At 46.8% G+C, this 20,996-nt stretch overlaps 1 protein-coding gene and 1 non-coding gene across 3 annotated transcripts in view; both read left to right on the top strand.

Moving 5' to 3' along the window:
* Window positions 1–291: 291 nt before the first annotated feature.
* On the top strand, window positions 292–432 carry LOC120606885 (U4 spliceosomal RNA). The gene has a single exon (XR_005654013.1). It is a non-coding gene; the product is annotated as a U4 spliceosomal RNA (small nuclear RNA).
* Window positions 433–12,571: 12,139 nt separating this feature from the next.
* The window catches only part of PXN (paxillin), a 42,868-nt gene continuing 34,443 nt past the window's right edge, over window positions 12,572–20,996 (top strand). The window contains exon 1 of one of the 2 annotated variants that reach the window (XM_039868306.1): window positions 12,572–12,730. In XM_039868306.1, coding sequence (XP_039724240.1) covers window positions 12,718–12,730 — 13 coding nt within the window. In that variant the 5' untranslated portion in view covers window positions 12,572–12,717. The remainder of the gene's footprint in view (window positions 12,731–20,996) is intronic. The other variant, XM_039868305.1, reaches the window with a different exon arrangement.

Raw genomic sequence — 20,996 nt, 5'->3', positions numbered from 1 at the left:
GCCTTCCAACGCGCAGTTTCTCAAAATTCAAGTCAATCCTGTCATCTCTGTGATGTCACGTTGATTTGCATAAAATTCCCCAGCATCCCCAGCGAATGTGAGCTCATTTCCAAATTTTGGCTGTTCGACACGAAATGATCCAACAACAAGAAGCTTCCCATGCGGACGGACCTTAAGTATAACTGCTCGAAAGGGAACGCGTCAGATCCACGAATTCCCTGGGAATCGCTCACCCTTTGTGTAAAGGCCGTTGTCATCTGTCGGGGGGCGGAGTGCGTACTCACGCTCTCCAGCTTTGCGCAGTGGCAGTATCGTAGCCAATGAGGTTTATCCGAGGCGCGATTATTGCTAATTGAAAACTTTTCCCAATACCCCGCCATGACGACTTGAAATATAGTCGGCATTGGCAATTTTTGACAGTCTCTACGGAGACTGAATCTTATCGGTTTGAAAAAAAGTCAACATTAATAGTTGCTTCGTAATTTTGGTGTGACCTGGAAATATTCTGTAAGTTGCAGTTCAAATTTACCTTTCTTTGGTAGGTTTTTTTTTTGTGATATAAGTTTAGTCATACACCGTGGGCGTGGCATTCGGTGCTTAAAAAACGCGCTGCTCTCTCCTGTATTTTGGAGTGTACCCCGTAGGCCCCCCGCTGCAGAGAGTGTTCGCTTGGTTGTAATAATTTTCGTAGCGATTCTTTACCTAAAAGCTCGCAATTGGCAAATGGCAGAATCTACCAGCAACCCCATCCATAGAATTACAAATTTGCAGACATGGAAAGGAATATGAAAGCATCTCATCCAAGTGTTTCCTTTTTAAAGCGACCAGGAGAGAAACAAACGGAGCAGACTCGCTCAGGTCCCATTGTGGAGTTCCGGGCAGAGCTGGGCTTGGAACCAAGTCCTCTTACCCCTAGTGGTGTGCTGGTTTCCGCTACACCGGCTGCCTCTAGCCTTGCCCTGTTAGGAAGGCCAGGGGTATCCCTGGATAGAAGACCCCTGTGCATGGCAGATTCAGCTGTGCCTGTTTTGGCCACCACCCATCAAACTCTCCTCTGGCCTGTAAGCAAAAGGATGTCATTACTAAGGGCGAAGATGATGGAACAGCATCTCAAGGTTCAAGGAGACACTGGGAGAAACAACCGGCCCAGTCCCTGCATTTTTTTTTGAAATCGACTTTTTTTCCCCACTAAATGTAATGTCCTTGGGGTCCTTATAGGCTGTCGCATGTATCAATAGTTCATTCTTTTCTCTTGCTGAGTAGTATTCTGTTGGGTAGGGGGAAATTTTCCCTTTACCCCCTTAGTTCCTCTGCCTGATTGAATAATTCAAATGTCACACTGCAGATTAACAGGAGAAAATCAAGTTTTAATACATGCATACTGGGAATTCCCATAAGCATGAAAATTCCAAAGGCAGTAAAGAAAAAATTTTGTCATCTTTATATATATCATTCTGGCGTATATATCATTCTGGACCAAGGAGGGGGAAGCAGGGGTTGGGACTTCAAAGAGGGTAAGGCGAATTTACAAGGGGATGAAAAGCGTTAATGTTTAGTAAACAAATGTTTACTGGGCCATCTTGAAACAAGGGGACACAAGGAGCACTTTGATCAAAAGGGCTTTGCTAGGTTCCTGCCTGTCTGTCATACCCAATTAAGGTCAAACTGTAGTTACCTATGATGATAACTCCTTTCCTGGAGGAGGTCCTCTACCTTTAATTCTTTTAGGCAGTAAGAAGAAAGACCAAAGTTTCTTCCTGAGCCTTCTGAGCTTTCACTGTTTTCAGTTAAAAATAATCTGCATGCCAGGGTATTGAGGTGACTCGTTCTGAACCCCCACAATTCCATTGTATGGAAGTACCAGAGTTTGTTCAACCGTTCAGCCAGTCAAAGACATTATAAAACTGCTAAGAACATAATTGTACAAGTTTTTGTGTGGGCCTGTTTTTAATTCTCTGGGCCATGTGGTAAATTGCTCTCTTAATTTTGTAAAAAACCGCCAGCTTATTTTCCAGAGCAGGTGTACCATTTTACATTTCATCTACAGTCTTTTAAAATCCATACAAGTCCCTCTGCCTTTTTTCTTTCCTTTATGAAATTGATTTTTTAAAGAGTCTAAGACAGTTACCTTGTAGAATGTTCCACATTCTGGCTTTATCTGATTGTGTCCTTTGTGGCAGGGTTGTTATCACGTTCCTCTGTCCCTTGTACTTCCTGTAAAGTGGAAGTTAGACGTCCAAGCTTGAATAGATTCAAGAGAACTTCAGAGGTGTCACTGTGAACTTCGTACTGCATCTTCCACTATTAGTGATACTGAGTTAGAGCACTTGGTAAAGGCAGTAGTAGCTTGCTCTCTCTCTAATGTAAAAGTACATTTTTCCTTATGTAATCAGTAATCTGTGGATGAACAGCCCTTGACATAGGAACCATTTGATACTAAAAGCCCTTTACTGTCCACAACCATTCCCTGAACCACTTCCTGATCAGGCATCAAGATATCGAGGCTGAGGGAGGAGTTGGGGGATGGGTGAAAAGGGGAAGAGGATATAGTCAATAATATTGTAAGAAGTTTGCACAGTGACAGATGATTACTAGAATTAGTAGGGCGATCACATTGTAAGGTATAAAAATGTTGAATCACTGTATTGTACATCTGAAACTAATATAACCAATGTAAGGTTATATACCAACTATACTTAAATTAAAAAAAAAAAGATATGGCTGAATGATAAGTTAGCATCGCTACTTTGAAACCCGCAGTGGGTTTTCTGGGATCAAGGCTTATGTTCAGGACCTGTGGTCCCAGGAAGTCAAGAAGAGTCCCCCTGAAAAGCCAGTGTGTCAGAAATGTAGTGGAAAGAGGGGGTCAATGACAACTGCTCAAAGGGACATCCTGGAGACCCCACTTTGATTACAGGAACTGCAAAAGTTGCCAGGGTGTGCTGCCCAGAAGCTGAAATTTCAAGGAGCTACAAAGATTCTTGATAGTGTTGTCTGAAAATTCATTCCAACCGTTTCTTTCCATTTTAACTGCTTGCCAAGATGGCTAACGGGGGTGTCAAACCAGGCCTGGAGGAAAGAGAAGATGGATGCTCCTTCCATGGCAACTTTTGTATAGATCAGAAAGTCAGGTGATGATCTAGCAAACACTAACTCATGTGCTGTATGGGTGTGTATGTGATTTTCTTAGAATTTATAATAGCAAGTAAAGATAATGACTCATTTGTAAGCAAATACAAGAAAGAAAGGCATGAAAAAACCCACCACCGAAACAATGAACAAATAGCTTAAGGAAAGCAAAACAATGTTGTTGTTTTTTTTAAGGTAAAATTTATGGAACATGCTTGTGATATTTTGCTCTCAGATCTACTGGCACCTTCCTTTGTCTGGGTAGTTTAAGTTACAACGCCTTTATTTTAATTGGAGTAAAATTCACATAACAAATTAACCTTTTTAAAATGGATCCGTGTGAGTTTTACATAGTTTTTGCTGTTTCACAACCCAATCTTTTTCTAGTTACAAAGTTATATCACGTTTGCATATAAAATCCAAACAGCCTATATATGAAGCTGTGACAAAGCCTCCCACCATAATCCCACTTGCACTGCTAGAGGAGATAGCCACAGGTAAGTAAGATTATTCTTCTAAATGGTTCTATTCATGTGTCAACATAATTATGAACAAACATTGGATTATACGCTACATACATTTCTACTACTTTCTTTTTTTTCTGCTAACCAATATATCATGGACATATTTTCCATGTCAACACACAGCTACCCTCTTCCTGTATGGATATATATCCCACTTCAGCTAAATCTCCTATGGATGGACATTTCAGTTGTTTCCAGTTCTTTCTGATTACAAGCAATGCTACGATGAACATCTTTGGAAGTTCTAGGATATTTTCCGGAGAATTTTGCCTATTTGTGGTGTATTTCTAGGAGGAAATTTCTACAGGTGAGATTGCCTGCACAAAGGCCATAAATATTTAGCGTTCATTTTAAGAGTTTCCCTCCCCCAGCACTGTACCAATGTGTTCGCCCACAAAGCCACGTAGAGCATCTGGAGAATGCTTAATGTGTATGTTTGGACGTGCTCTGCAGTTTTCACAGGACTCTCCTCGGTGAGGGAGGGGAAGAAGCAGGAGGGTGAACTCATCCAGTTCTAACACTTGTTTGTTCTCTAGCTCCTTCTCAGGCAAGAAGCAGGGAGAAGGGGCTGGGTTGGGTGAGGTAATCCTGACCCTCTTCCCCTCCTCCATGTATGGAAATATCTTTGCAAACATCAGCCCCTGATGGAACCAACCCCCACTCCCTCCCCACCCTCCCATTCTGTCGCCCAGAGCCAGCCTGGACCCACTGGCTCCAGGGGACAGAACAGCTGGACTCCAGGCACTATTTCAGCTGGGAAAGGGTCCACAGGCCCCCAAACAATCTTCTCAGTGTTCAAGTTACCAGAGGATGTCTGTAAGAATCCTAGCTTTTCTAGATTAAAAATATCTCATGCCCGAGGGGCCCTCAGTGTCTATCTCAGAAGAGACTGGCTCACAGCTCTCCATCGCTTGAGAAATTAACTGAGGCCAATTGATTTTTTCCCACAAAGCTCTGAAGCCAGACTTTCTGGGTTCAAATCCTCGCTCCACTATTCACTAGCTGCGGGACCCTAGGCCACTTAACTTCTCTGTAACTCAGTTTTCATGGCTGTAAAAGAAGTGTCAGGATCACGTCTATCTCAGAGACCAGTGGGTCTCCACCTGGCTGTGCAGGAGAATCGCCTGGGGGAGCTTTTTACTTTTTTATTTTATTTTTTATTATTATTTATGCCTACAGTACTTGGTCTTCCTAGGTGGTCTCCCATCCAAGTACTAACCAGGCCTGACCCTGCTTAGCTTCTTGAGATCAGACATCAGGATTGTTCAGGGTGCCATGGCCATAGACCATGGATTGTGGCTCCACTGGGGTGTGAACCCAGGACCTTCTGTGTATAAAGCAGATGTGCTAACTGCTACACTATGGAACCACATCCAAGGGGGGAGCTTTTTAAAATCCTGATGCCCAGGCTGCATCCAAGGCCAATTGAATCAGAATTTCTGAGGGTGACTTCTGGGCAAAAAAAAATGTTTTAAAACTTCCTAGGTGCCACCAAGGAAGAGGTTCACTGCTATAGAGATTTTGTGGGTGTTAAGTTAGATAATATAGGAAAAGTGCTTTCCATGGTGCCTGACAAGAGCTAAATGAGGGTTGTGGGACCAATTATTCAAGTCTAGGCAGTGGTCAGATGAGGCTTCCTGGAGGAGGGGGTGGTTGAGCTGTGAACTGAAGAAGAGTTAACCAGAAGAAAGAGAACAGGATACATTTTAGCAGGAGTTACAGCACCTGCAGGGGTCTTGAGCCAGGAGAATGTGGCCTCTTGGAGGAACTTAAAGTCATTCCTACTGACTGGAGCTCAGAAAGGAAAAAGGGAGAGTTGGGGAGAAGGCACGTGACACTGGGTCCTCTAATGAGGTCAGAGGTCATGGAAAATCACTGGGCTTTATTCTGACATCATGAAAGTTCTAAGCAGGGCAGTGAGTGACTCAGATGGTGTCCTGCCCCCAAATTCAGAAGCAGCAAAGCCTTTGCTGGGTACTGTGTCCAAGCCACCTGGGGAGCATGAACTTGTCAAGGGGCTGCAACACAACTCCCATGCTCCCCTTCATGAGCAAGCACATGGACGCTGGAGTCAGACAATCCTGGGTTTGAATCCTGACTTCGCCACTTTGTACCTGTGTGGCCCTGGGCAGCTTACTTTGAGTCTCAGTTTTCTGGCCTGTAAAATAAACATAAAACTCCCCATTGGGTCTTTATGAGGATTAAATGAGACAATAATGTAAAAGGCTTAATATGGCGCTTCTACGCGTTAAATAATAAATGTTCCTAATCATAATAATTATTCTAATATAATAATATTTTAATATAATAATTATCTAATGATAATTATTACTGTTAATAATATTCACAACCTTGATTCTGTAACTCCCTGGTGGCTGGATAAATCCCCAGATCTGTCCTTTTCTCTCCTACCCTAAGTCCCACTTGGGTTCTCTTGTGATAATTATAGCTACAATTCCTCAGCCCTTTTCCTGCATTTTGGTTGCTGTTGTTGAATCCACATAACAATTTGGGGAGGTATATGTTTTATTATCCAGATTTTATAATCAGGCAACCGACAGAGTTGTTAAGCCACTTGCCCCAAATTCCCCAGCTAAGTATTAAACCTGCAGAATCTCATGCCCATTGTACTGACGAAAAAACAGAAGCTCAGAAAGATGAGGTATCATGCCCAAGGCTGCATAGTTGGCAGGTGGCAGAGCTGAGATTTGAACCTTTGTCTATCTTGGGACTCCTAGACCCTAAAGGGTTTCGCCCATAGATCTGGAGTGCCTGCTACAGTCACCTGGCTCATCCTTGAGATAAGCAGGGGAGGCCAGAATCTTTCAGTCTTGCCGTCCCTGTTCTGGGGCCCTTAGAATACTTTTCTGAACACTGGCCCCTCCTTCTGGAATGCCCTTCCCACCACCTCTCATTCTCCAAAAATCAGGTCAGAGTTAGCTCTTTTCCAGGAAACGTTTTCCAAGCTTCATTTGAATCATTCTTAGGCAGTTGATCTCTGTTAATGTCCGCAGTGTCATTCATTCTGGGAATAGGTAAAAGAATCACCTGGGGGACATATGTGGTTTGAAATCCAATAGGGTCCAAACTCAACAGAGGAAAATCTCCTTCCTACTCCTGACCCCCAGCCACCCCATCCCCGCTGCTGCCACCCCTGCTAGGTGACACTAGTGTTTATATATTCTTCCAGAGATGCTTCAGCATGAATAAGTATTGTATAAACAAATATATTGTTTCCCACTTTCTCCACAAGATACACATGTATGCACACTGTTCGGTTTTATTTTTTTAGACCTTGGAGATTGTTTCCTATCAGTACACAGTAAGCTTCCTCAATGTCTTCTGTGGCTGCAGTTTTCCTTTGTAGAACTACATGTAATTTATTTAACCTATTCCCTATCGATGGACATTTGCATTGTTTCTAGTTCTTTGCCCTTAAAAACAGCACCACAGCTAAGAACCCTGTAGTTGAGTTTTGTTGTCAATCTGGAAAGCTCTGTAAATGGCCTGCAGTAGAGGAGAGAGGACTGGGCTGAGTGCCAGGATACTGGGGGTTGTGGTGCTGATCCTGGAACTATCTCCACGGTCCAGTCCACTCATCTCTTTGTACTTTGGTGTCCCCAGTCTTTCATTCTTTCTAACAATATTTACTGAACACCCTCCATTCTAGACACTGGTGAACAAGCAGTGAATAAGATAGGGATAGTCCCTTGTCTCAGCGTGCTGAGATTTGTATGGGAATGGGAGAGACAAATAATAAACATGTAAACAAATAAATATAGAACATAATGTCAGAAGGTGAAAATAAATAAAATAAACCAGGATAATAGGTTGGGGTCTGATGGAAAGACTTTAGTTAAAATGTCCAGGCCCCGTAGAAGTGACTTGTAAACTGAGACCTTAGCGATGAGCAGGAACAGCTATGCCAAGATCTAGGAAGAACATTCCAGAAAGGAGCTTGTAACTGCAAAGGCTCTAAAGTCAAAGCGAACTTGCTACGCTCGAGGGACATAATGGAGACCAGTGTAGCTGGAAAGTAATGACAAGGGGAGACTAGTAGAAGACAAGATCTGAGGTATAGCTTCAGAGACCCTTGTGAAGAGTTTGGATTTTATTCCAAGGGAAACAGGAAACCACTGGACTGGTTAGCCAGGGGAGTGAGGATGATACTTCATATGCTTTTTAAAAACATTACTTTGTGACTTTATCATTCTACCCCTAGGTATGTCTCTAAGAGATCTGAAAACATGTCCACGCGAAGACTTCTATATGAATGTTATGGCGGCTTCATTCGCAGTGGCCCAAACTGGAGAAACAACCCAAATATCCATCAACAGGGCAATGGAGAAACAAATGGTGGCACAGCCATGCAATGAGGTAGTACTCAGCTGTGGAAAGGAGTAAACTCTTGATACAATCAAGTGGATAAATCTCAAGAACACATGGAGCCAAAGAAGCCAGACCTCCCAGCCAGGCCCTGCAAAAAAAGAAAGAAAAAAAGAAAAAAGATATATACTGTATGATTCCATTTATATAAATGTATTATAGAAAATGCAAATGAATCTATAGTGACAGAAAGCAAATCTGTGGTTACCTGGAACCAGAAGTGGAGGCCAGATCAATGGCAGGGGACACAAAGGAGTGATGAAATGTTCTGTGTCTTGATTGAGGTGGTAGTTACATGGGTGTATACATCTGTCAGAGCTCATCAAACCAGTCCATTTGAATGGGTGCATTTTACTGGGTAAGAATTATACCTCGATAAAGTTGATTTGTTTTCCTGAGTGTTTCTCTGTTCCAGCTTAAATTCTTCAACTACACAATACTTTTGGGGAGTGATCACACATCAGGAAGTGTCTCAAACTCCAGTCATAATTTTTGCTGTAAGTGAGAACCCATTGCACTGTAACTTATTTAACATCTCACTCTATAAATGATTCGTTTTTAAACTTAGTCTCATCCTAAGCTATATATTGGTTTTATGTGCTAATTAGATATTTTCTAATATCTATAAATACGTAACTACTAAAACAAGAAATCTTTGTCTATGTACCATTTACACATCTCTCATTCTACCAATGGCACTTGCACCACATTTGGGGGGATTCTTCATGGGATCACCCTAGTATTGTGTCCGAGTTCATGAAATATACTCTATATTTACCTAGATACAGTTTTTACAGCAATAATTTCTCAGCACCCAGACTAACAACAGTGCACTTAACCACTGATACAGCACTTCTGCTTCTAGGAATTGCTCTTCAGGACATAACTAAGTATGTGCTTCAAGATTTAGTTACAGGGATGTTCTTCTCAGTATTGCTAATTAGAGTGAAAACTTGGAAATAACTGAATTTAACCAGGGAACTGGTTAAGTAAAAACTGGTACAGTTATATGATAAAATGCTATTTTGGCCAAGGAAATGATGTTTTAGAAGAATATTGACTGCTGTGAAAAGATGTTCACAAAATAGTGTTGAGTGGAAAAAAAAGCAGGTTTCAAAACAGTATGCAAAAATATAAAAATACATATTTAAATATTTTGTATATGTGGGATTGATGTGTGTGTGTGTGTGTGCGCGCACACACGCATGTATGTAAAAGGATGGTCTAGATAACTACAACTGGTCATTAATTTTTTTTTTGGATTATGGATACTTTTAATTTTCATCTCTTAGTTTATCTTTTTTTCCTCCTAAATTTATTCCTAAAATGAACAACTTGCTTTTGTAAAGAAAATTTCTACATCTATAATGTAAGTTTCGAAGTTTATTCTTCTAAATCTTTTTTTTTCTTAATCTCTTTCTTCCCAACATCAATTAGTGCAGTGCTAAGCTTCATTTGTTGGGTGGCATAGTTTTATTGAGCATCTATTATGTCTTCTGCCCTGTACCAGGCAGTGGGATGGAACAGTGAACAAAGCAGCTGTGGTCTCTGCCTTCCTGAAGTCTAGAGTCTAGCAGGAAATGAATAGAGGCAAACAACAAATGCATAAGAATTATTTACTCATAATTGTGATGAGCACATCCAGGGTGCGAAATAAAGATCTTAATACACAGGAGCCCTGACATAGTCTGGCAGGTCAGGGAATGGTTTTCTGAGGAAGTGGCTTTTAGGTTGAAATCCCCCAACATAATGATGCCACATAACATTTAAAGCTGTGCTATCCAGCCAAGACATGGAAACAACCGAAGTGAGCTTTGATAGATGATTGGGTAAAGAAGCTGTAGTACATACATACAATGGAACATTACTCCGACATAAGAAGAGATGAAATACTGCCATTTGCAACAACATGGATGGATCTTGAGATTATCATTGCTAAGTGAAATAAATCAGAAAGGAAAAGTTGAGAATAACCTGATTTTACTCATATACGGGATATAAAATTATAAGCAACAAACAAGCAAGAGAAACAAACAAAAACTCATAGACACAGACAACAGTTTTTTGGCTACCAGAGGAGAAGGGGAGAGGGGAGAAGTAGATAAGGGTAAAGGAGGGGAAATATATAGTGATGAAAGTTTTGGCTTTCGGTGGTGAATGCACAATGCAATATATAGATGATGGATTACTGAATTGTACCCTTGAAACCTATATAATTTTATTAACCAATGTCAACTAAATAAATCAAGCAAGCAAGCAAACGGACTGGCTACCAAGCATTTGGAATGTGACTAGTCAAATTGAGACGTGTTGCAAGCGTTAAAATACACACCAGATTTCAAAGACTTGGTATGGAAAAGAAAAGTGAGTGATCTCATTAATATTTTTTATATTGATTACAAGTTGAAATGATAACATTTAAGATAAACTAAATAAGAGAAAATATGTTAGGATTAATTTTCCTGTTTCTTTTGACCTATTTTAATGTGGCTTCCAGACAATTTTAAATGACATATGTAATTTGCATTTTGTTTCTAGTGGAGAGCACTGAGTTAGAGAGTGCTTATTGGTGACAAAGATCATTCTAAGTACTAAACGTGTGGCATCTCCTTTAAGCCTATGATGACTCTGAGAAGTAACTTTATTAATCTTCCCTCTGCAGAGGAAGAAACTGAGGCACAGAGAGTAATTGGCCCCGAGATTCGCCACCAGCAAGGTGCTTAGCTGGGACTTGAACCTGGGTAGACTCAGTCCAACAGCCTGTGCACTTAACTTCTACCCCACATTCTGGGCAGAGAAGCCTAAAGGTTGGGACAGGAAGAGGCATCCAGAGCTGTGCAAGCAGAAGGAACAGTACATGTGAAAAGACAGACAGACATTCCATGAACTAGATGGATCTCCGTGCATTTGCCATAGAGTGATCCCTCAGGGGATCTGCTTTCTTGGGAACTGTTTCTTCACTATGGGGACCCTGAATTCATTTTTGTCAGGGCTGTCCATCTGCCTTGCTAATGTCAGCTAGGAAGCATGCGAAAACCTAGATTAAGTTGGCCAAGTCTGATGGCTGGGGATGGGAGTCCTAGAGGGGCAGAGAAAGAAGGGGAGAAAAATGGGATTTAGGGGCTATTAACATGAGGAAATCCTAGGTAGGGGCCCGAGTCCAAGGTGAGAAGTCCCCATAAAACAGAGGTACATGAAAGGTGTTGGAAGGGCATGTAACAGAGTGACTGCCTAGTTGGGGAGCAGTCTTGGCTCTTGAATTTTAATGTAGGAAGACGTGGCAGCCACAGAGGTGAACTGCTTGGTTCTGCCTTCCAAAAGGAGCTCATTATCCAGCTCCAGGAATGATAGCTTCCAGATGTAGGGCCTTTAGGCTGGTCACACACTTCCTGGGCATCCCCAGCCAATGGCTGAACACGGTGGGGAATTGGGCCTGGGACTTCTCTAAGGGAATTTTGTTCAGGAGCTCCCAGTTGGGTTGGCCTATCTTTGTCAGATCTGTGTCTCTCCTTGCCCAATTTTGCTTCTTCGCCTTTCTCTTTCACAGGCATTACCCACAGCTCTATCTCAACATCTATTTCCTGGAGGACCTGGCCTGACACAGAGGGTCTAGGGGGCTGGTTTCTTGTGAGAAGGGGAGCCTGCAGCTGTGCTTAAAGAGCATTTTTACATAAAATTGACAAACTACCCATTGCCCATTCCAAAGTGTGGGGAAAGGCTGATAGTAATGACTATTTCTATATAACTAATTTAGACAATAGCTACATAGTATCTGGCACTCAGTAAATGGCAGCTGTTACAATTACCTGATTTCTGAGTCTGAGTCGCGAGAGCCCCTCTGGGGTCTGGGGCGGCATTGGGGTGTTTTAGGACACTGTGCCTGGCACTGGGTATAATCCTCCTGTAGTTTTTCCTTTAACGTGTAAGGCGGAATCCCCACTGCTCCATACAGAGTTTTGGAAAATCTCCCTGCGAGGGTGGATATGTGGACGATTAAGGGATATATAACCTCGAAGGTATTGAATCTGGCCTCAAAGGTGGGCTGTGAAGAGCTGCACTGCCATGGGCCCAGAAGGCAACCCCAGGAAAAGTCCTTCAAAGGTTCCTGACCTTGCCTGATATTGACTTAGGGCCCTCTGGGGAAGTGACTTAACTATGAGATAAACGGGAGGACGAATCTAACTCTCCAGTGGAAAGACATGTGATGAGTAAGTGACTGATGGATAGACAGACACAAGGCGGGCTTTGAGATATCAAGACAGGCGGATGGATATGTCAGCCAAAGGGTCAGACATGTGACTTTGAGACGGTCTGAAAGACTGACCGCAGGGCCTGAGGGCCTGGGAACCGCCCACCTGCCGGCTCCGCCGCGAGGGGGCGCCGCTGCCCCGCCCAGCGTCGCCCGCTACGGGCCGGGCGCGCACTCGCGGGCTGGCGGAGGGGGCGGGGCCGGCACGCTCGCGCGGGCGACTGCGGGCGGGGCGCGGCGCGGCGCGGCGCGCGTGCTCGCGGGGGCGGCCGGGGGCGGGGCGCGCGGCGGGCGCGGGCGCGCGCGGCGGCGGCGCGTTCTGTTCCGGGCCGGGGCTCGCGGCAGAAAAGTTGCGGGGCGGAGAGGAGCGGCCCCGGGACAGGCAGCGAGCGCGACGCCGAGCCGGTTCCCGGCGCCCAGAGCCCCACCATGGACGACCTCGGTGAGTGAGCGGGAGGCCGAGGGAGGAGGCAGCGAGGGGCGCGCGGCCCCGGGCCGGGCGGGCGCGAGCGAGCGAGCGGTGGGGGCTGCGGGATCCCGCCCCCGTGGCCCGAATCCCCGCTCCGGTTCCTGCGGGCCCGGGCTCCGCGGGGCCGGGATCCCGGGCCGGGCCTGAGTCCCGGCTCAAGCTGGCTCCGCTGCTGTCCTCACAGCCGGCACCCCCCCTCCTCGGGGACGGCCCCACCTCCGGACCCCCGACCTCGAGGACCCACCCGCATCTCCCAGACCAGCCCCAGGGCCCAGCTTGCACCTCAGGGACCCGCCGCGTCCGCTTCACGGGCGGGATCCCCACTGCCTGGACCAGACCGCCTCCCCAGCTATGGGACCCTCACCATTGCACTGCCCCCACCCCACCTCACAGACGGACCGCCCACCAAGCAGCCAGCTCAATCTCACAGGCTGGTACCTCAATTCCAGGACCTGCCCCCACCCCCTCTCACTTCAGGGATAGCCCCTCCGAGCCCGGCCCTTTCATGTCACTAGTCAGATTCACAAGTTAGAGATGAACCTCTAATGACCACACCCCTACGAAGACAAATTTCCCATGTGTCTCACTGGCCCCCTACTTCAGGTCTGGTCACCCCATCTCCTGGGCCCGTCATTCCATTTCACCGACTGTCCTATCCCCTCTGTGGACCAGCCCCTCCCCTTTCATGTCATAGACCAGCCTAATCCTAGAAGAGTAAGCTGGGAAGACGCGATTCTAACCCCCACTCCTAGACTCTGATGAAATGCCAGGGGAATGAGGAGGGAAGTGAGGCCCAAGGTATGGCCATCTTTGAGTTTGTCCTGGCCGGCAGTGTCTCCTCACCAGCTCCCCCACCCCCACCCCCTCCAGCATCAGACCCTGCTGGAAGCCACACAGGAAAGGAGGACAGGATGCCTGGAATAGACTTCTACTGTTTTCAGTTTATCGGAGCTCCAAAACTACTCTTTTCAGTCTAGTTTTGATTTTATGTTAGGGCAGGGGAAAGTGTCTGCTGGAACCAGACACTAAACCCAAGGGGGTTGGTGCCAGGGTTCTAGGAATGGCTTGAGTGGTGTGAACCCTAAAGTGAGAGGATTCACTCCCTCTCCCTCCCCTTCACGGCTGTAGCTGGAGGGCCTCTGAGCTGGGGAGGTGCGGAGGGGGGAAAAGTTTCTTTTCTGTAGGAGCCTTGTCTTCCCTCTCTGGACTGTGGGTGGCTTGTGTGACCATTGATGCTTTCTCTGTCCCAGACTCTGAGGAGCAGATTCATCAGACAGAACTGACGGGCCTCCCCCAAGCACACAGGGCACTAAGTTAAGACTGGCTATTTGTAGGCACTGGATTTCCAAGAGGACTGCTTCCTGGCAGCTTCCTTTTGGGATCAGCCCCTCTGCCTCCCCTCCACCCCCTAAGAGATCCTGAAGCTGGGGATGGTGTAAGGTCCTGCCTGTTTTGCAGAGCGTGATGGCTGCCAAGCATAGTTCTGCCTTTGGGTCAGGCTTGGCACCCAATTTTCCAACACATTCAAGGTTGGCATGGCTTCCAGGCAGGTATTTTTTTTTTTTTCACATAAAAATAACTAAGCTGAAAAGAGGCTGAGATGTTTTTAAAATTGTTTTTAAAATTAGGATCTGAAAGTCTCAAGGTTTTCCCAATGGGAACTGAGAAGTAGAGTTACAGTTTCTAAAATGCTGATATGGTTCTGGTGCTTCTACACAGTCCCGGTGCTGTTTGAAGGACCGAGAAAGTCTTTGTAGAGTTTGCAGACGAAGTCCTGAATTCCTGTCTTCTGACAGTCTTCCATTTAGGGCCAGGAAACTGAATTAGTCTCTTTGAAAGGAAAGAGAGTGTACTGGCAGAGGGGACTGTAGGACTTTAAATTTGCTGTTTATGGAGTACTTCCCCATACCTCAACTTGTCCGTTCTCACAGCAGCCCTTTATAAGAGCCCCTTAGGGCCACTGCTGTCATTACTACCTACCTGCCTTTTACAAATTGAGAAAACTGGGACTAAGAGAGATTGATTCACTTGCCCAAGGCTGCACAGCCACGAAATGACAAAACTATGACTAGAAGAAGCCCAGTCCCTAGCTCCTAAATCTGTAGTTCTTGGGTACCCAGAGGCCTTTCTTCCTGAGGAGGGGGCTAGCTGCATGTGAAGGAGGGGTCGCAGCTGGGTGATGACTGCCACCTGTAACTTCTGTTGCCTTCCACCACAGGCTTCCCAGTTGTTTGGATCCTGGCTGCTCAACTTCCTTGGTCTAAGCTCCCAGGGGGCCAGCCACGCCTGGCTGACCGGAGCCTGGGGTGGGAGGAATGGGGCGTGCAGGAGGAGAGAGGAATTTGCCTGTGCGCTCAGGCCCCATCAGCTGTCTGGCTGACTGCTCAGCACCCTGCCCGTCAGCTGTTTTACTTAGTTAGGGCAGACACAAAGGCTAGGCCTCTTGTTTTTATTTTTCTCTTGAGAGTGTTCTCAGCTGTGAGCCTCGTGGTCCCTGAAACAGGAGAGAGCTTAAGGTCTGTCCTGTGGCAAGGCTAGAGGGGCCAAGAGTCTCTGCTGTGACTTTGTTTTTTAGTCTAAAAAAAAAAAAAAATTAGGAAACACTCCCCTCCCCATAGCTGCTAGTGACAGACTTGCCATGTGCTATTTAATAAGTTACAAATTTATGGCTCTTTGGGCAGAAAAACACATACACGGCCCTTCCCTGTGTGTTCTCGCTGCTTTGTGCTGTGGGGTGGCTGCTGGTGGCTTTTCTCATTACCGTTTAGATGCTGGTTTGGCCGGGAGTTCGCCCTGTTCGTGTTCTGGCCGGAGTTTCCTGGACAGAGTTCCCACAACACTGAGATGCACTCTTATTCCGCTTTCCGACCCAACTCCTTGTTCTCCCCTCGTTCACGTTTCTAGTGCACTCGGAGGGGCCTGTGACCACAGCTGTGGTCCAATAATGATCACTCCTGCTTGACGGGAGACAGGCACCCGACTCGGCGCTTTATGTGTTTCATCACTGCCATTCTGAGAGGGGGACGTTTTATCTCCACTTTACAGTTGCAGAAACCTGAGCTCTGGGAAGTTCACTGGAGGAGCTGGGATTGGAACCCAGACTGATCCAATTCCAGATCTGGTCCATACTTAATTAGTATCACTACTAATAAAGTTGTAAGTGATCGGTTCTAACCTGGGGGATGAGCCTTGGGGCCTGCTGAGTAATTATCAGTTACCTTTAAAACGTCTGCCCTGGGGGCCATCCCCAGGAAATGGCCTCTATGGCAGAGGGTGGGTCCACTTGATAGTTTTGCCTTCCCTACTCTCTCCCCACGGGAAGCGGCCAGCTGTTGGCAGTGCCCAGTTGCTGGAATCTGGACATGTCTTCTTTCAGCTTCTCAGCAGTCTTGACCCTCTGGAAAACAGTGCCTCATTGTCCTTGGAGGGGTGTACTGGGTGGGTGGGGGGGACAAGGGAGTTGCCTGGGGCATTCCGGGCTACTGATCCTCCTTGTTTCCGTGGAAAGTTTGGACTTTCGGCTTGCTCGTCTGTGGCGCCTCTGTGTGTTAGGCCAGGGTCAGGGTACCCAGCTTCTGAGCCTGTGACAGAGGCGCTCCTGGAGTGATGTGTGCTTCTACTGGGCTCTGCGTCCATGCCAGAGATTTTCCTAGGCTCTACACTAGTGGAGGGCAGAGCTGGGATTCAAACCCTGGCGTGTCTGATTCTTAGCAGGTATCTTTTCTGCTGTGCTGTGCCAAGCTGTCTGCTGCCTGGGCAGCCACAGGCCACAGCTTAGTGTGGAAAGGTATGGGCTGCTGGGGTCTGTATCCCCACCAGGAGGGGTTTGAGGTCTTCCGAGGGAACACCTCAGTCTTCCTTTCTTCCAGCTTCCCCAGTGATGGCCACACATTGGTGAGGCAGGGTGGGCCCTTAGCCGGAGGGGCCGGTCGAAGGCCAGAGTTATACTGCTGAGGTGCTGAGCTGCCCGCTTTCTCCATTTAGTCATCATACAAGGAGTATGCTGACCTTCCAAAGCTTCCCTTGGGCCCTTACCTTGTTCCAAGGTTCAAGAAGTCGAAAAACTTCCTCCTGGCTTCACTCTCATTCCAGTGCTTCCGTGGGTTGTCCTGGTCTCAGTGCCTCCATTAATAATAACGAACACGATATCAGTAGAACACTTTTCTTTCTTCATTGTTTACAAAACTCTTTCCTATAATATTTACTAGGCACTTACTTTGTGCAGGCACTGCTGGGCGCCTTACACACATCGTTTCATTGAATCACATGGGCCATATGAGGCCATATTATTATTACTACTCATTTTACAGATGACAAAATAGGCACAGAGAGGGCGAATCCACTTGCCTGAGTCCTGTAATTAATGAGTGGCAGGGCAGGGATTTAAAGCCAGGCCTGGGATTTAAATGCAGAGTCGAGCTAGTAACCATTCTTTATACCAGGGGTCCCCAACCCCAGGGCCACAGACCCAGTATTGGTCTGTGGCCTGTTAGGAACCAGGCTACACAGCAGGCGGTGCGCGGCCAGTGAGCGAAGGAAGCTTCACTTGTATTTGCAGCTGCTCCTCAGCGCTAGCCTCACCACCTCAGATCATTGGGCCTTAGATTCTCAAGGGAGCACCGGTTTCTGGTGCTATAAAGGTTGGGGACTGCTGCTTTACACTTCAGTTCATGATACTGGATCGGATCTCAGTTGCCTTTTGGTTCGATTGCTTTCTATCACTAGTAGACTAAAAATCTTTTCTGCCCCCACCTCCTCCCTCACCCCCATTTTTTGTTCAGTCTCCCACATCTGTCTTCTTCCTGTTCTCGGTGGCTTCTTCCCTCTCCTTTGTTCTTGGGGACTCAGGATGGGATGCTGGGCACCTGTGGCAGTGTCTCCTGCTCAGTGGAGGGCCCCACTTCTCCACCCATCACCAGTCTGGTCACCTGTTACCCTCAAGACAGCCGCGAGCTTATTATCGCACAGCTGTGGAGCGCCGGGGGCAGTCCTCCGAGGTCCCTCTTCTACCCCTTCTGGGTGGAATCAGAAGCCTCTGTGCCCGCTGCCCCATACAAACATGCTCCTGTCTTTGTTCAGGTGTTTGTCCATGGCTGCCATTTGGAGCCATCCCACTTTGTCGATAACTTTTAAGGTAGATAATTCCGGATGTCCTGTGGGAGAGAGAGTGGGAGAGGAAGTATCAGGAGACAGAGTTTTCCAGGAAATCTTGACAAAGCTGCTGATTAACAGGGGCATCCAGGATCATCTCACTAGGGGTAGGCCTGGAACCTCCACGGCCTCCCAGACCGGCTTTGCCTTTTCAGTTGGGGTCTTGTTGGGAGTCTCACATCTGGCCTCAAGTGTCATTCACGTCCTGATGAGTCTTCCAGCTAACAAACTGATTGCCTAACCAGTGGGGCTCAGGACTGGCCTCTCCAGGGATGCTGGGCTGGTGGCAGGCAGAGTGTGTGGTTGGCCAGGCTCGGCAGAGCCCCAGTGGCCAAATTTTCCTTAAAGACGGCCTCTTAAAGCTTATTTCTTGTGTGATTGTGGTATTGTGGTTTTATGGGAGAACAGTGTTATTGCGAGGTGCATGCTAAACTATTCAGGAGTAAAGTGTCGTGATACCTGCAACTTAGTTTTAAATGATATTAAAAAAAAACCAGATACATATGTGTGTACATATATATAGCGAGACGGGGACAGCAGTGGGAAAAGAGGGTGGAAAAAAATTGGTAATTTTTTTTACACAAATGGCAAAATGTTAATAATTGAATCTAAGTGGAGGGTATCCAGGTGCTCATTGTAACGATCTTCATATGTTTAACTATTTTCATGATAAAAAGTTGGAAAAAAGTAAGAAAACCTTGCTTTTCCAGTGTCTGTCGGCCAGTGCCTGTCTACCTGTGGTTGACTCAAGTGACTCGGCCTCCTGTGGCCCCCTATGACCGTGGACGGGTGACTTAAAGACTGGATGGGCAGAGACAGGAGTCAAGCTGGCCTGGTGTGATAGTGACTGGTGACTTCAGCTGGGGATGAGGGCACACAGCCACCATGACCCGTGCAGAAAAGAGACAAAGCCAGCCAGGGCCAGGGAACTTCCACGATGTGGAGGCAGCTTCTGGGGGTTATTTCAGGGTTGGGCTAGGGAGATGCTGGGCCCTGGTTGGAGTTTGGAAGAGGTTGCCTGGGTGGGATGCAGAACAAGTTTTACAGAAGGCAGAGAACAGCCTCTGGGCAGCTGGAGCCTGGGGCGGGGAGACAAAATGCCATTCAGTTCACATGGGGAACCTCTTCTCTGTGGCCAAAGGAGCACCATTAGCCTGCAGGCAGCATAGGCCAGAGTGGCCCCAGGGTCTTGCTTACAGCTCAGATCTAGCTGTGGGCTCCTCAGACTTCAGGCTTCCTCTCCTGGAATCCCCACTCCCAGGCCCTCCTTGTCTTGTTTTGTGTCAGCTCGAAGCTGGGCCACTCGCGTCTCCCATCTGTTTGGGAGAAGCAGCTGGATTCTGACGCCGGTGACCCCCTTGGCTTTGAGGGCCCTTGTGCCCTCTAGAAACATTTTGGGCCGTCATTGGGGAGCGCTTCATGTAAGGATCTTCTCTGAGCCCCACTCCTGTCCGTCAGCGTGCAAGGGCACAGAGGCTGGCCACTTGATAGGGATCATGGGATCTTCCTAGTGTGGTCTCAGGGTGGTGTGTCATGGCTTTCCTCTGCCTGTTCGAAAAGCAGTATGATGTGTGTTTTATGGGGGGAGGGGTGGTGCTGGGAGGAAGCTTTATGTAATTCTTGGCTGGGACTCAGGTAATTGTTTTAATGAAATGGAATGCAGCTTATTCAGAACTCACTTGGCAGAAACAGCCATGTTCTGTTCTGTTTTCTTGTTGGGGAGAGCAGGGCACACATTTCCAGCTGTTTCGAATAGTAAGACCCCGGGTGAGCGGGAGCAAGGTGGGCGGAGGCCTCCCGGGAGCGCTTCACTTTGGCTCAGGGATCCTCTGGCGAGTCGGTTCTCCTCTGGCCCCCAGTCTGTGGGTCTTTTTGAATGAGCCATGGAGACTGGGGCCTCTTGGAACAACAGAAAAAACCCTGTTGAGAGCAGGTTGTAAAATGGTCCCCAAACCTCCCTCCCGCGTAGTTGGAGGCCAGCACACCGCAGACACCGTCCACGGCTTCTCCTTTGTTCATTCCCTCTTTACTCCACCCCCCACATCTTTTTCAACCCCAACACCTTTTATAACTCCCCGTGCCCTCCTGCCCCAGATCTCCTGTCATCCTCGACGGCCGTGGCCTAATGTGACCTAATATTCTCCATCTGCAGGTTTGCTTCAACCTGTTTCTCTTCTGATTCTTTTTACCTTTCTGCCCTTTGGAACCTCTTTTCTTTGCTCCTTTTTTCTTTTATTATTATTATTATTATTTTTTTTTTTTAAACACAGCTTGGGCCATTCTTTCATGTTTTCTCTCTTGCTGGGAACACCTCCCACTCTTCAGAGGCTGTATTTCCCCCTCCCTTTTTTAAGATCCGCTTCTTTCGCGTTTTCCCAAAGGCTTTTCGCTGGGCTGCCTGTTCCTCTCCTAGGTACCTAGATCAATCTATCTACTTGCGTGACCTCTTTTCCCACTGTGTGTTGGCGACTCCTAAGTTTATATTTCCACCCCTGACGTGGGTTCCATTGTCCAGATTCTTCCGGTCTGTTCGTCAGCAAAGACCCAACTCATTTCCTTCCCACTCTCTCCTCGTAGTCTTGTTTATTGTCTGCTCTGTCTGCCACTGCCCCTTCTCTTCTCTTGGCCTGTGTGAAATCATGGGCACTGTGCAACACTTTCAGATTTAGGCAACATTTGCATGTGCTTTGTCATTTTTTATAGGATTCTGACAACTCTTTGAGGCAGATGGTAGTTTTCCCCGTTTTACAGATGAGGAAGAAAAACTGAAGCTCAGGGAACTCAACAGGAAGGAGACACACCCGGTGTCACTGTGGATAATGATGTTAAGAACTTGATCCTAGGTCTTGTGGCACCCAAATCATTCTCTTTTTGGTTCTTCTACCTTTAAGATTTCAGCTGCAGCCACCTTCTTGAGAAGGCTTTTCCCAGTTAAAACGCCCAACCTCTTGACCCTCCCACCAGTAAGACTTCGCAGATCTACGGAAATTGGGCTTCTTACCTTTTGTCTACTCCCCAGCTCTGTAAGCCCCTTGAAGACAGGAATCTTATCTGCCTTTCTAGTGTCTCTTACCATCAAGGCTCAGCT

Source organism: Pteropus medius, unplaced genomic scaffold (genome assembly GCF_902729225.1).
Source record: "Pteropus medius unplaced genomic scaffold, Ma_sr-lr_union100, whole genome shotgun sequence".
Taxonomy (NCBI): domain Eukaryota; kingdom Metazoa; phylum Chordata; class Mammalia; order Chiroptera; family Pteropodidae; genus Pteropus; species Pteropus medius.
The sequence above is the reverse complement of the archived record's forward strand: the minus strand, read 5'-3'. Positions and strand labels throughout refer to the sequence as shown.